This window comes from Scardinius erythrophthalmus (assembly GCF_964197995.2).
Source record: "Scardinius erythrophthalmus genome assembly, chromosome: 12".
Classification (NCBI taxonomy): domain Eukaryota; kingdom Metazoa; phylum Chordata; class Actinopteri; order Cypriniformes; family Leuciscidae; genus Scardinius; species Scardinius erythrophthalmus.
The window spans coordinates 39,338,010-39,353,641 of NC_138232.1; the positions used below are offsets into that span (position 1 = coordinate 39,338,010).

Below are 15,632 nucleotides of genomic sequence, written 5' to 3' on the forward strand. Positions count from 1 at the left end.
CACACACACACACACACACACACACACACACACACACACACACACACACAAACACTCAAATACGTGACATCTGGCTCCCAGCATTCATGGCTCAGTTTGATGACCTCACTCATAGGAGCTGGATCAAATCCAGTGATCTGCAGTTAGTTCATGATGTGATTGGCTGCTGTGAACATCAAACAGGAAGCTCTGATCACACACTGACACAGGCTGCATCCCAAATCGCATACTTCCTATACTACTATAGTATACTATAGTAGGTGAAAAACAGTATGTGACAAAAGAAGTATGTCTGAATTCACAGTACTCATAAAAGAGGAGGAAAAAAGTACCCGGATGACCTACTTCTTCCGGCGAGATTCTGAAGTGTGCATATGATGGACACTTTACTATCCCATGAGGCCACGGGAGAGGATTAGTGAATGACAGTGAAGTGACATAACTGATACTGGTAGGTCACATGTTAATGACAACATGGCGAATGTAGTATTCATACTACACACACTCATACTATATAGAACATACTTTTTTACCGGTTGTGAAATAATTACTTATTAAAAATAAGTACCTTCTCAAGAGAGTGTGCGATTTTGGATGCAGCCATTGTCTAACGGGAATAGCATACTAACAGTACATACTGTAGTATATGCACAGTGTGCATAGAATACTTAGGTGACCTAGTACATTAGTCAGAATGTGCAGCATACAGATGAGCGCACAGCATTGAATAAGACACAAGTCACGGCGTGTCTTTCTTTCATTTTCCTGTCCATAATGAAAGTAAAAACGTTGCATAAAGTGAAAAAAAAATCACAGTCAATCTGAGCATACAGTATTTGACACTTTAAAGACCCATCAAATGGCTTGACGAATGCAGTTTAACTTCCTGTTTATCAAAAGGACTTGCTTGTCCCAACTAGCCAATAGTAGGGCTGCACGATTTAGGGGAATAAAATCTACTTGTGTGTGTGTTTTTTTTTTTTTTTTTTTTTTTTTATATATAAAAACGGAGATAGTGAATAAATTTAAAAACTAAGTTTGCTGTGCTAGTTTGTAGGACTGCACAATTTTGCCAAAAACGTAGTGATTATATATCATTATGAGTATACCGTAATAATAATAATGTCACTACATATTAAACAAAATATTACTATTGTAATGTCACTGTAAAAAAAATCAAGTATTTAAGAAAAATTTACTGCGAACCAAGCCGCTCGGAAACATATGCAGTGCATATATTTATTTAAATAAATAGCAGCCTTTGTGATTTGATAACCGCACTATATCACAATTTGGGTTTTATTTTAATAAACGTGCAGCCATAGATAACAGGCTTTTAGTTTAGGTCATAGGCATCAATGATGATTTTATACTTGCTATTGCTAGTCAGGAAATGTCTAGGCAGCTGGTATGTGCTCATTCTAGAGAGCATTTGATTGGCTAAAAATTTAGATACGCCCATAAGTGCAAGATGATGTCATCAATATTTTGGTCCACAAAAGAGAGGGAATTTAGACCAATGAGATTTCACTGTGGGTGGGCTACCGTAGTATGCAAACCAAGTGAAAGACAAAATGTAGCAGCTGGTTAGGATGGATTAACATGGAATACATGTATCGCTAGTTGCCTGGGTCAAGGTTCGCGTGAGAAAGGAATTGGACTAGAGAGGGACGGCGAGGTTTAGGAGAAGTCCCACATGCCGTCCTCTGGCTCGGTGTCGGTGGGAGACGGGGTGTTGCAGGTCTGGGTCGGTGTCCCTGATGGAGGTGTGTCTGGAGGACAGGACACTGGCACGGCTGGATACATCAAACTAAGGAAAGAGTCCCTCGTGTGTTTCTTCACCTGGAAAACACACAGATCAATGCATGAATTACTCAGACTGAAGACTTAGTGAAAGCTTGATGAAAGGGTGAATGTACCTGTCTGAAGAAGGGGTGGCTGAGGAGAGCAGTCGCAGACGGCCTGAACAACAAACACACACAATGCATGGGGTTCAGTAAACATAAAGAGCCACATTAGCCACATAAACAGGGCAAATTAGCATGAGAGCACAATTCTATATAAGAGCAGATGGGAGTGGAGAGTTCTGTGCGTAAATTAAAGAACAGACATTTCCATAATGAACAACGCAATCTACCAAGAGCAGCAAAATTGCCATCTGGTTTAAGCTTTTTAGGTGGTAAATAAATAATGTCGCGCAAATACTAGTAATTTGACACGCGCAAACCTTAGTAAATCACCTTGCACGATTCATTTAAATACTCTCATCCCATACATTTCGTGTCTGAAAGGGAAACTTCTACAAATGCATATGCAATAAAGTCAGCCGCAAAATCTGTCCACGCCTTTCAGCGCTCATTCTTCACAGCGTGTCTTTAGTAAATCCTGACAGTGGCGTTTTAATGCCAAAAGAGGGTTTGCGCTTGTGCAAGCTGTTAGTAAATCTGTCCCAAAAAGGTAGAAGAGATATCTGTATCTGCTCTAGACAAGGTGAACATTTTTTTTATCATCATACCAATAGCAGGTGAATAAAGAAAAAACTTTAAAAAATAAATAAATAAATATATTTTTTACATTTCATTACAATTCTATATATATATTGTGTTATGACTATGGAATTATTTCGCCCGTTTTTCACCTTGTATATTTGCAGCAAACCCCAACAGATAAATGTGTCACATTGTATAAACTAAACTTCTGAGAGTACATTTTTGTTGATAAAGGGGCCATATCAAACTTTATTACATTTTCCCACTTCTAATGTTACTTAAGTTTTTGTGCAAAAAAAGTCACAGTAATAGAATAGTAACATCATGTTGTGATCAATAAATTACTATAAAACCCCAAAAAACACAAAAAAATTATATATATATTATATTTGACATATTTTGTGTAAAGTTCTTATAGACAATTTGACTACAAAAATGTAATCGTAATGTCAGGTTTAGAAGGGTTATTCATGTCCACAATACTAATAAAATATAACCCTAAAGTTTAGGTTTTTGTATTATGTAAATTTTCCACTGAAGTCCCCTTACACTATTAGTAAAGTTTTAACATTTTTAATTAGAAGAAATCAGCATATTAGAATGATTTCTGAAGGATCATGTGACACTGAAGACTGGAGTAATGATGCAGAAAATTCAGCTTTGTATCACAGGAATAAATTATATTTTAAAATATATTACAATAGAAAACAGTTTCACAATTTTCCTGTTTTTACTGTATTTTTGATCAAATAAATGCAGCCTTGGTGAGCAGAAGTCTTCTTCTGTAAGAAATCTTACAGACCCAAAACATGTTGACATTCTTCTAAAAGCTTGATCTGTCCATTCTGAGCTCCGCAGTGTCGTGTGTTTGCGAAGGGTCTCGCGGTCTCTACCTGCGCTCAGGCTGCTGCTGCAGGCACAGTTGGACCAGGTTGTGCAGTGTGACCGAGTGGTTTTTGGGGGCGGGGCTTTGAGGTCTCTCCGCAGTGGCAGTACGAGTCAAACTTCCAGTCGCAACACTCTCGCCGATCCCAGAATCCACACCAGAGCGAGACACCTTGAGCGCCCCCATGTCTCCGAGCGGGTAAGGGGGGACGTCGAGGAGACAACAGTGAGAACCCCGCAGCTTCTGAAGCAGCATCTGAAGAAGAAGAAACAGGAAGTGAGTGTTCAGTAATCATAGTTGCATTGCTCACAGATGGCACACGTGAAGAACAGCAGTACCAGAGTGGGCGGCATGTCCTGGAACGGCACTCTGCCACTGACCAGCTCACATGCCACGATTCCCAGACTGTAGATGTCTGATTTCACTCCATAGCCATGAAGATCCTTCACCACAGAAAGAGAGACACGAAAAAAATCCATCATAATGACTCATGAAGCTATACGTTTAGAATTGATGTCGGTCCTGACCTTGACCGGGCCTTATAATTAGGAATGGACAAAATATCAGTGAACCCATTTTTTTAATGAACTGCTATAGGATGATTTTTGTGTATACATACACTCACCTAAAGGATTATTAGGAACACCTGTTCAATTTGTCATTAATGCAATTATCTAATCAACCAATCACATGGCAGTTGCTTCAATGCATTTAGGGGTGTGGTCCTGGTCAAGACAATCTCCTGAACTCCAAACTGAATGTCAGAATGGGAAAGAAAGGTGATTTAAGCAATTTTGAGCGTGGCATGGTTGTTGGTGCCAGACGGGCCGGTCTGAGTATTTCACAATCTGCTCAGTTACTGGGATTTTCACGCACACCATTTCTAGGGTTTACAAAGAATGGTGTGAAAAGGGAAAAACGTCCAGTATGCGGCAGTCCTGTGGGCGAAAATGCCTTGTTGATGCTAGAGGTCAGAGGAGAATGGGCCGACTGATTCAAGCTGATAGAAGAGCAACTTTGACTGAAATAACCACTCGTTACAACCGAGGTATGCAGCAAAGCATTTGTGAAGCCACAACACGCACAACCTTGAGGCGGATGGGCTACAACAGCAGAAGACCCCACCGGGTACCACTCATCTCCACTACAAATAGGAAAAAGAGGCTACAATTTGCACAAGCTCACCAAAATTGGACAGTTGAAGACTGGAAAAATGTTGCCTGGTCTGATGAGTCTCGATTTCTGTTGAGACATTCAGATGGTAGAGTCAGAATTTGGCGTAAACAGAATGAGAACATGGATCCATCATGCCTTGTTACCACTGTGCAGGCTGGTGGTGGTGGTGTAATGGTGTGGGGGATGTTTTCTGGGCACACTTTAGGCCCCTTAGTGCCAACTGGGCATTGTTTAAATGCCACGGCCTACCTGAGCATTGTTTCTGACCATGTCCATCCCTTTATGACCACCGTGTACCCATCCTCTGATACTTCCAGCAGGATAATGCACCATGTCACAAAGCTCGAATCATTTCAAATTGGTTTCTTGAACATGACAATGAGTTCACTGTACTAAAATGGCCCCCACAGTCACCATATCTCAACCCAATAGAGCATCTTTGGGATGTGGTGGAACGGGAGCTTCGTGCCCTGGATGTGCATCCCACAAATCTCCATCAACTGCAAGATGCTGTCCTATCAATATGGGCCAACATTTCTAAAGAATGCTTTCAGCGCCTTGTTGAATCAATGCCACGTAGAATTAAGGCAGTTCTGAAGGTGAAAGAGGGTCAAACACAGTATTAGTATGGTGTTCCTAATAATCCTTTAGGTGAGTGTACACTCATATACACACACACACACATAGAGACTACTTACAAAAACATTAAAAAACCTTCATGTTTCCAAACTTTTGACCAGTAGTGTATATGTCAGAAATCATTCGAATATGCTGATTTGGTGCTCAAGAAACATTTCTTATTATTATCAATGATGAAAAGAGAGTTTAATATTTTTGTGTAAATCTTAATTTTTATTTTTTCAGAATTCTTTGCTGAATAGAAAGTTCAAAAGAACAGCATTTATTTGAAATAGAAATCTTGGTCCCACTTTATATTAAGCGGCTTTAAGTATTATGTACTTTCATTGAAAAATATGTACAATATACTAATTGTGTTTGTGTTGTATTGTAAAACACTTTTGCTGCTATTGAGGTGTGATACGGGTAAGGTTAGGGACAGGTGTGGTGGTATGGGAAGGGTCAAACAGTGTAATTACAAATGTAATTACATACATTAATTACAGCTGTAATTACATGCAGGTATTTTTAAAACATAAGAACAATGTAAAAACATGTATGTACGCAATAAGTCCATTGTATAAAATTATTCATTTCAATGTAAGTACTTAAAGTCACTTAATATAAAGTGGGACCGAAATCTTTTGTATAATTAGGAATGTATTTACTGTCACTTTTGATCAATTTAATGCATCCTTGTGGAATAAAACTATTAATTTCTTTAAAAGAAATCTTACTAACGCCAAACGTTTGAAAGGTAGCATGTATATCAGACAGTTTTGGATATTTAATTGTGCATGGTCATTTTTTACATTTAGATTGCTCCTGTCATAATCTGATGCTTTTTTTTTTCATATATTGTTTATTGTTTTATACTGTCTATAATGCTGCTGTTTGGATCAGCTTTCTCATCAGGATTGTCACCTGTCGCAGAAGCTCCGGGCTCAGCCACGGCAGGAGAGACGGACTGTGCTGAGGCATGTCATACACAGCTCTCATCCTCTTGCCATCCTTCATCAGACTGTACACACTCTGAAGCCCTGACAAACACACACGGCCTTCAGCTGACAGCAGCACATGACTCGCCTTCACGCCTCTGCAGGAGAAAAGAGATGAGATGAGAAGAGACGACAGGAGACGAGGCCAGATTAAAGGGATAGTTCACTCAAAAATGCTGAGTTGTTCCATAATGGGTCGTTCCAAACCCATAAGACTTTTGTTCATCTTCAGAACTCAAATTAAGATATTTTTAATGAAATTTGAAGTGATTTCTGTCCCTTCATTGAAAGACTTTTCACCCAAAACTCGGACGGTTCAAATTATTCATAAAGAGATTGTAAAATCAATAAATTCATATTTATTGAGCAGTTTAATCCAATTCTTCTATCGCTTTATATGATGAACAAATTAAATTGAGGCTTTTATTCACATTTAAACATTGATCAGCGAACATCAACAGAAGCTCAAACACGCTGCGTGAAACACGAGAATGAACCTCATTGGTTCTCACGCATCAAGCAAGCATGCTTGAGCTTCAGTTTACCATATTTGAACGCTGATCAATGTTTATACGTGAATACAAGCCTAAATGAATCATATAAAGCGATCGTATCTCTTCAGAAGACTTGTGCTGCGTCCCAATTCCCATACTATCCATCCTAAAAAGTATTAGAAATTAGAATGAATGTGTTTAAATCATAGTATGTTGTAATGTGTATTACATTGATACCATTTCCGGTTAAAATACGAAGTGCAGATCCTGATCCGTGCTCACCCTAACGGCCAATATTACCCACAACAAATTGTGGTTTGGACGAGGATTCGATTAGAACTACAAACACAAATAAGTGTTTTAAAAAAACTACAAACATGGCGGATGGGCGAGACCGATAGTTAAGTAGAGAGGTTTAGATAAAGGGGTTTGAGTGATTACCTAACGAAAAGATATTTATTCAATGTTATCCACATTATATTTCGTCTGCAACAGCATTGTGAACTTTTATAAAGATACATTTGGTCGGTAACTTTTAAATGCAGCATTATGCGTTTCTCTCCGATACAGTAGGAAATTTGATTAAACTGATATGGAGGATTTTAACTGTGACGAGATGATTGACAGGGCAGTTTATACGGTGACAGGATGCATGTAACTAATACACAGAGAGATCCGTTAAACACACAATTCTGATGAAGTAGTTTGTCCCAAAGCTTGCCTACTCTTCTGCTACACACTCAAAAGTATGTACTTTTCTTCACAAAAACAGTAAATACTTTTAGGGCATAGTATAAGTATTATAAGTATAAGGCGAATTGGGATGCAGCATTTCACAATCTCTTTATGAAAGTTTTGAAGCATCAGAGTTTTGGGTGAATAGACTTTCAAGGAGGGACAGAAATCTCTCATTTGTGTTCTGAAGATGAACAAAAGTCTGATGGGTTTGGCATGACATTTTGTTTCATTTTTGGGTGAACTATCCCTTTAATTCAAGCCTTTGTGAAACCGAGCCCTCATGCGCTCACCTGTGCACGTAGCCCATGTGATGCAGGTACTCGAGCGCTCGGAGAACTCCGTACAGCAGGTACGCCATCAGAGACTCGCTCATTCCATCCGGAAAGTACGACCTGAGCAGAGAGTCTGCAGAACCTGAATGAGACACGTGCAGAGAAATCATGAGGCTAGAAAAAGAAGGTAAGAGACAGATGAGTGTGGACTCTTACCGTAACCCATGAGAGGAGACAGAACCCAGAGCTGACAGCAGGAGCTGAACACCAGTCTGGACGTGAGCAGGTTCGGGTGACGGAACCGTCGGGACAGCAGAACCTCATTCTGCGATTAATATGCACAAACTATGAATGCACAAGCACATAGGCTTTTCTGAGAAAAAGTTGTGTGTCTAAAATCTGAAAATGCCCTCACAATTACAGTCAATCCTCTTCAACCAACTTGAGGAAAATCATCATAACAGGGCCAAAAAAAAACCTCTCTTGCTCTCGTGTTGTTGCAAACACCAATGCTGTTATTTTTCTGAATAATGACGTCAGACCGTTTCTCAAACAAATCATGGTATGGCTTCAAAAACCTTAAAATATAATACACAAGTCTTATGGGCTACTTTTTATAATGTTTTTGGTCATTTTTGGAGCTTAACGGTTATTTCATACACCAACAGTCACTATGAAAATAGCCTCATGTTACAAAAATGATCATGAAAAAATCCCTTTTTCTCATTTTACTAAGAGTGTGAACCGGTACTACAGTATATATGTATTTTTTATGTCTGCTTTCATTAATATAATCTCATTGATTTTTACATCAACAACATTCATGCTAAAATAATATTAATATAAATAAATGTATATTATTTTCTAATAATGTTATATAATAATAATAAAACATTTCACATTTAAAAGCTCCCTTCATAAACAAAAACAGATTAAATCAATAGAAATGCCAATACCATAAAAGTCTGAAAATTACCAAAAAATATTTTTACATATTTTTTTCTAAAGTTTCAATAGACAATGTGATTTTAAATTATATATTTTTGACTATAAGTGTACTACACACCATCAGCTGCAGCAGCTCATCTTCTGTACACTCGTCCAGGTTTGTGTTTTTTACTGCCACCAGCCGGCCAGACGGTGTGTGACGTGCCATGTTCACCTGACTGAGGTTATTAAAGCCCCGGCCTGCACAAAAATACACACACACATAAGCATTAAGACCAGAGCAAGACATATGGTAATACATGATATAAACAAGATTCCAGGGAATAACTAACTTAGGTTACTCTTTATTTTAAGGTGTCATTGTTACAGTGTAATTATATATTTAAGTACTGAGTAATATTAAGCATCTACATGTACTTACTATAGGGTTAGGGTAGGATTAGGGTTTGGTTGCATGTAATTATGCATAATTTACTGTTATTACTATGGTAAGTACATGTAACATATGTAACAAGGACACTGTAAAATAAAGTGTTACCCTAACTTATATCATACTATTAAGTAAGACATGATCCCTACCCAGTTGTGTCAGCAGCTGATAGTGGGCGGAGTCAGTAGAAAGATCTGTGATGTCATCTCCATCCGTCAACACAGAACACGGAGAGACGTCACTGCTCTGTCACACACACACAAACGACAGCAACACACGTCCACATATGAACAAACACGTCACACATACGTGTGTTAGATGTTCGCAAGGGAATTCTGGTGAAGACTTCAAATGTCAGCAGAACATAATGAGACACTTTCTGTCCTGAGAATGACACTCATGTGATGCAGGAGGACCGAGCAGAAGATATTCACAGGTCTCAGATCAGTTTTATCCTGCAGGATAGTATAATGACTGAGAAACAGGGCAATTACCGTTAACTAAAGCTATTAAAAACACGTAAAGCTGAAATAAAATAAAATCTAATGGAATCTGATGAAAAAGTTTAACAAAATTAGAAATCTTGCCTTGTCTTGGTGTTGCGACTGCCATTGAGCTACAGTAGTAGTGCTTTGTAATTAGAAATGAAAAAATGTTAAATTCATTATGTAACTAATTACATAATTCATAATGATTTATGAGAGTTCACTCAATTCCTCATTAGTACAAGTCTTAAACATTGGGTTTTTTTCTTTCTTTGAATAATACTGTCATATTGAATTTCATAAGCAAGTCTTGTTGCAGAAAAAGAACATGCATTGCATCACTGTGAACTTTAAGGGGTTATTGAGTCATGTTCAAATCTATTTGCAATTAAGCCAGATTTGATATTATTCACATAGCTTCTATAAATATGTCAACACTACAACAATTTATACTTTAGCTAACTTCAGCTCATAACTTTATTATTGAATAACACTAGTAGACCATGTATAATCACTCTAGACCATGAACGGGACAGTGACTCAGCAGGGCTGCAATAAAAGACTAAATATTTCTGTCACAGGAGGGGAATCACAGACGCCTTCAACATTCAGACAAAGACATGGGACGATAACACAAGTGAGCTTTCATCCAGATCGATGGGACAGAAAAACTGCTTTGTGACACCCAACACAATGGATCGACTCAGAACACACTTGAGCACAACAACAATCTGAAACTCACTGGAGCGTGTGCTGAATATCCAATGACGCTTCAATAGGCATGAGTGACGTGTCCATCGCAAGACATAGTGTCTAAGACAGGGACTTTCACACTGACAACTATCTGCAGCGACAAAGTGACTGGAAGTCATTCATTTTAAATAAGAGTTGATGATTTGAAGCGACGTGGGCAACAGAGGCCGTTGGCAATGCGACAAAGTTAAGCTGAGTTAAAAATTTCATAATGGATGTTTAGGTATCAAACAGGACACAGATTTAAAATGGAATTATTATTATTAACACAAACATGATTATATTAATAATGTTTGAAATGTGATTTAAAATATAGGTAACACTTTACAATAAGGTTCATTAGTTAACATTAGATAATGTATTAACTAACATGAACTAACAATGAGCAACACATTTGTTGCAATATTTATTAATCTTTGTTAATGTTAGTTAATGAAAATACAGCCGTTCATTGTTAGTTCATGTTAGTTCACAGTGCATTAACTAATGTTAACAAATACAACGTATTAGTAAATGTTGAAATTAATATTAACTAAGATTAATAAATGAGGAATAAGTATTGTTCATCCTTAGTTCATGTTAACTAAGGTAGTTCAGTAATGTTAACTCATGAACCTTATTGTAAAGTGTTACCAAAATATATTACAATAGAAAACACTTATTTTACGGTATAAAATATAATTTCACCTTATATTTTGTAACTGCATCCTGTTTTTATGCACATAAATACACCCTTGGTGAGCATTAATATTATGTGGGTGTGTGTGTGTATTATATGTGTATATGTATATGTGTGTGTATATATATGTATATGTATGTGTATATACAAAAATTATATATATAATATATAGCAAATCCCCTTTTGATAGTAACATGGCACTTCAAATAATGCTTCAAATGAGTGTTAAAAATGTCTATTTTTTAATCCTTCATTCTAGAGAAGTCTTTATGAGTGAGTCATTAAATCATTCATTCAAACCAATTTAGTTTATTAATTAAACATTTTTAAATAGCCTGCAGCAATTAATAATTTGTCAGAACCAGAAAATTTTTATTTTATTAAGTTGTCCGTTCAGAAACGAGGTTGAATCGTGATCTTTATATGAAACCAATAACATTCTTAATTTATCCAGAACCGTGGCGCTATAATATATATAGACAGATAGATATAAACACATACACAAATTAATACAGTATAATATTGACAGTATTGCTTGTAGATTAAATAAATAAAAATATATCAGTCATATTTCGTCACACAATCACTGTGTGACTACTACACTTCTTAGAATTGCAACTTCCTGTCATTACTCTTCCTGTTATTCCCATGTAAACTCTATTTCAACACCCTGTGAATTGTGGCCAATTCAATTCACATTGAGCCAATTCTTAAATGTACAATTTTGACTCAGTCCTGCTAGCGATCAACAGTGCAGTAATGTAATCACGGTCTGTGTGACTTCCCCAAGAGTGAAAGTCAATGCCTGATGCCTTCACACACACACACCACTGAAGCCATCATGATCTATTATTAGACTCTACTGACCGAGCACTGATGGCTGATGTCTTCATACTGCTCCTCTATGCTGATGGACTGGACGTGTGAGTGGGACGAGATACAGGAGCAGTCCTGAGGGGAAGAGGGGAGGAAAGATGAGACACAACCCCCACCCCACAAATGAATATGGAGATGAATATGAACATCCAAAGTATGACTATGCATTAAAAGGGTGGGCTGAAGGGCAAAGCAAGACGAGGCAAAAGGAAGACATGATTATGGAAATCAAACTAGCCATGTTTGGTTACAGGAATGTTCCAATGCAAAAAGTCAACATGAAAAAAAAAAAATAGACAAATACATTTTACTTTCATAATGTGACGCATTACTGAGTAAAACGATATTTGTGATCCATTGTCCATTGTAAGTGCATTACTTTAAACCTGATTTGTGTTCGCTTTTACAAACCGAGGGACGAATCATGCTTGTAGAACCAGTTTTGAATCCGGAACATTAGGAGCGACACGTAATGATATTAATAATGAATTTATATATAATTAGGAATTATGATTATTATGAATAATGGTGGAAGAACGCTTAACGGTCATTTCCCAGAATGTTCTTTTAAAATAGAATTGATGTCAAAATGTTCTTTTATAACATTAGTTAAAAACAATGCAATGGACATTTTGTATTGATGCCAAATTAACATCCGTTTTCAATCACTCTGACAGTATTTATTTATTTATGTATTACAGTATTTATTTATTTATGTATTACTGAGTGAAACAGGATCCAATGTAAGTGTATTACAGCAAACACGCTTTTTGTGTGTTTTTACACACTAAGGAAAAAGTCATGCTTAATATAGACCTTATTCACAACAGCCATCTTTGATTTTCATCCAAGCGAATGAAAGCGAGGCTGTGAGGGACAGACGTACAACTCTTCAGTGGGTAGTACTGTTATTTAATTGTGTTTTTGCTGATGAAACACAGCAAAAATAGCTTTCCAAGATATTTCAGTCGACAAAAAAACCTGAGCTGTGGAAAATTATAAGTGATTTAGGAGATTTACACAGCTTTTTACAGCCGATTGCAAACACGACACGTTTATCTATCACTCACAGCCTCGCTTTCATACCTGTTAATTATGCACGATATATCAGACACCATCAGTATCGGCCAATATATGTTCATTTTTAATGTTATCGTTATCGGTCTAATAAGAAAATTTGTCCGATATCATCATTTACATTTACATTTGGCAGACGCTTTTATCCAAAGCGACTTACATTGCATTTCAAGGTACACATTTTACATTCTTATCAGTTCTCAGTTCTTGCTTTCCCTTGGAATCTTAAAGCTGATAAATAATGGATTATGTCCTTCAGCTGAGACACTTCAGATGCGCACTGTTGGACATGATGGTTTTGAATTGCTTGAAATATGATTGGAATCACTTCAAAAAAGGAAAATACAGTAAAGTGCAACATGTGCAGCGCTAGTCTGTCATATAGGCTACATAAAATTATAATGAGAACTTTGAGAAGTGCTTGGGACATGCCTTTTAATGGTGAGACTTTAGTTTTTGTAATCAGGCTCTCAAAAAATTATATAAAAATGTTGATTTATCGGCCAATATATCAGTTATCAGCTTTCAAATATAAAGAATTATCAGTATCGGCCAAAATTTCCATTTGGGTGCATCCCTAACACCTGTCATGGCGCTGCTCTGAATAAAGTCTGTAGAACATTTCTTCATGAGTGAGACATTGACACGATCCTCTTGGATTCAGAGGTGAGGTGGAGAATTGGTGGATATTAATGAGGGCGTTTATTATTAAATGTGCCGATATCTAGGGACTACAGAAGAATCAGGCCATGGATTTTGTTCAGTGAACACCTTCAGTCCATAAAAAACATCCCTAAAGTGCTCCTACTATACTGAATACTAAACCCACTCCAGAATCAAAACCAAACATTTCTGATACCTAAAAACCTGTAGAAATAAACACAGAAAGCATGAATCATGAGCTTAGCACAAACAAGCTGGGTGTAAAAAGACTCGACTCTCACCAGAAACGACATGAGGTGCTTTTGGCTGAGCTGATGCTTCACTGGAGTTCATTTATCTGATTCTGGAGACAGTGAAAAAAAAATCAGTGCATCTGCAAAAAATACTTCAGTGGCTGTTTCCAGTGTGCCACGCTGCATTTGTCATTGCAAGAAAAAAACTGCATGAAAAGCACAATGTTTTTTCCGCTTACCTGGCTTTGCTCGGATTTCACTGCATAAAAAGACTTCATCTCATTTCATGCTGCTCCATTAGAGTCCTATGAAACAAACCAAACGCTTTCAAGCAAATATCAGATTTCCAGGGCTTAAATAGCATTGCATATGATCCAAATCCGCAGCTTTCATTAGAATTGCACACTATTTTCTAACCGAAAGCTTATCGAGCTGATTATTTCTCAACAGTCTGATTTCAAATATATCCTGTCTGAAATTCCTCAGCATCCACGCATGGACCGGCGCCGTGCCCACGAACAGAGCAGCCGGATTCAGTGTCTGCTCCGCTTGAATGAGTCTTTGAGTCTGATCTCCTCTCTGCTCCAGACATCATCATCATCATCATCATCATCATCTTCTTCATCTTCTTCAGTTATCTCGGCTGATAAGATGTCACATCTGTCTAGACGCATCAGCTCTGATATCGCCCACAGATGACATTGGGAACTACTGTCCATTTTGTGTCGTTATGTAATAACTATTAGCAGCATCGAAATGAGTTCATGCTTGCCAGATTACACTTTATTTATTTAATAAGGAAAATATTAAAGATTATTACATATTTACAGCAAAAGACTTCTTAGTTAGATCGCAATTGTAAATTAAATAAATGCATACTGATGCACAATGCAGCAGACATATAGATCCACATCCCCAAATTGGATGAAATCTTAATTATTAATAATGTAATTATCAGAGCAACTGATGGTGCCCTTCCTAGTCCTTGACAGTGAATGCATGTAGGTTAACAGGGTTAAGAAAAGAACAATAGTCAAGAAAGAGCCATGGTGCACTACTAGAAGGCTCTAAAATAATCTGGACTTTAACATTAAACCCAACTTGTTTCATATAAATTTAAATAATGTTGCATTAGTGCATTTGGTGACTGTACTAAGGAATTATGACAGTAATAATGCACGTTTAACATTATTTGCACGTGCTACCATAACTATTGTTTTATCATATCATGCATAGCAATAATTTGCTGGGTTTGATGTGACGCTCAAAGCCATATATAATAAAAACAACTCACCATTGTTATGAATGTAGATGGAGGTTCATTTGTAAATTGATTTTTGTACCCTTGGTTTTGACGGCGAGCGTCACTTCTGGGCAGTTACAGTCACATCACAGTTTTATTCTATGAGTAAAATAGAATAACGCGGCGCCTCTAACATTTAATAACATTTGTAAGTTGACTTGCCAAAGCTTTTCTTCACAGTCCCAGCTGATCACGCTCCGGAGATATTTACATAATAAAGGTCTTTCATACATGTCGTAAATGAGCACCAGAGGATTGTATATAATAAAAGTCTGTTAATAATTCCACTAAACTAGAAGGCTATACATAATAAAAGCACATTCTCTATCCAATGAATTCCCCTCTACCTTTTAAATATTTTTGTAATAATAGGAAGTGATCTAAAAACAGAGGCGATCTTAAATTAATTTGTTTTCAAATGGGACCTATAATATGTAAATAATTAAGATAATAAGATAATACTTCTATCACAAAATAAATCTAAAATAATAAGCAAAATAAATATATAAAATAT

The 15,632-nt window shown here is 37.0% G+C and overlaps 1 protein-coding gene across 1 annotated transcript; it reads right to left on the reverse strand.

The window, feature by feature from the left end:
- Window positions 1–995: 995 nt before the first annotated feature.
- On the reverse strand, window positions 996–15,351 carry stradb (STE20 related adaptor beta). Its single transcript, XM_081380386.1, has 13 exons — window positions 15,110–15,351; window positions 14,055–14,120; window positions 13,864–13,925; window positions 11,834–11,917; window positions 9,199–9,295; window positions 8,738–8,859; window positions 7,888–7,996; window positions 7,690–7,813; window positions 6,094–6,265; window positions 3,714–3,818; window positions 3,383–3,630; window positions 1,920–1,962; window positions 996–1,842 (listed from the first exon to the last, which is right to left on the reverse strand). Exons 3-13 carry the CDS (start codon window positions 13,873–13,875, stop codon window positions 1,681–1,683), a joined length of 1,278 nt encoding a protein of 425 aa, XP_081236512.1. The 5' UTR covers window positions 13,876–13,925; window positions 14,055–14,120; window positions 15,110–15,351; the 3' UTR covers window positions 996–1,680.
- Between the last annotated feature and the right edge of the window lie 281 nt (window positions 15,352–15,632).

Bases quoted from the DNA above. Each gene is read 5' to 3' on its own strand.
- stradb (XM_081380386.1), bottom strand. The intron at 9,296-11,833 runs GTCAGTAGAGTC...TGTGTGTGACAG, and splicing joins ACATCAGCCATCAGTGCTCG to AGCAGTGACGTCTCTCCGTG. The intron at 3,631-3,713 runs GTACTGCTGTTC...CTTCTTCTTCAG, and splicing joins AGGACATGCCGCCCACTCTG to ATGCTGCTTCAGAAGCTGCG.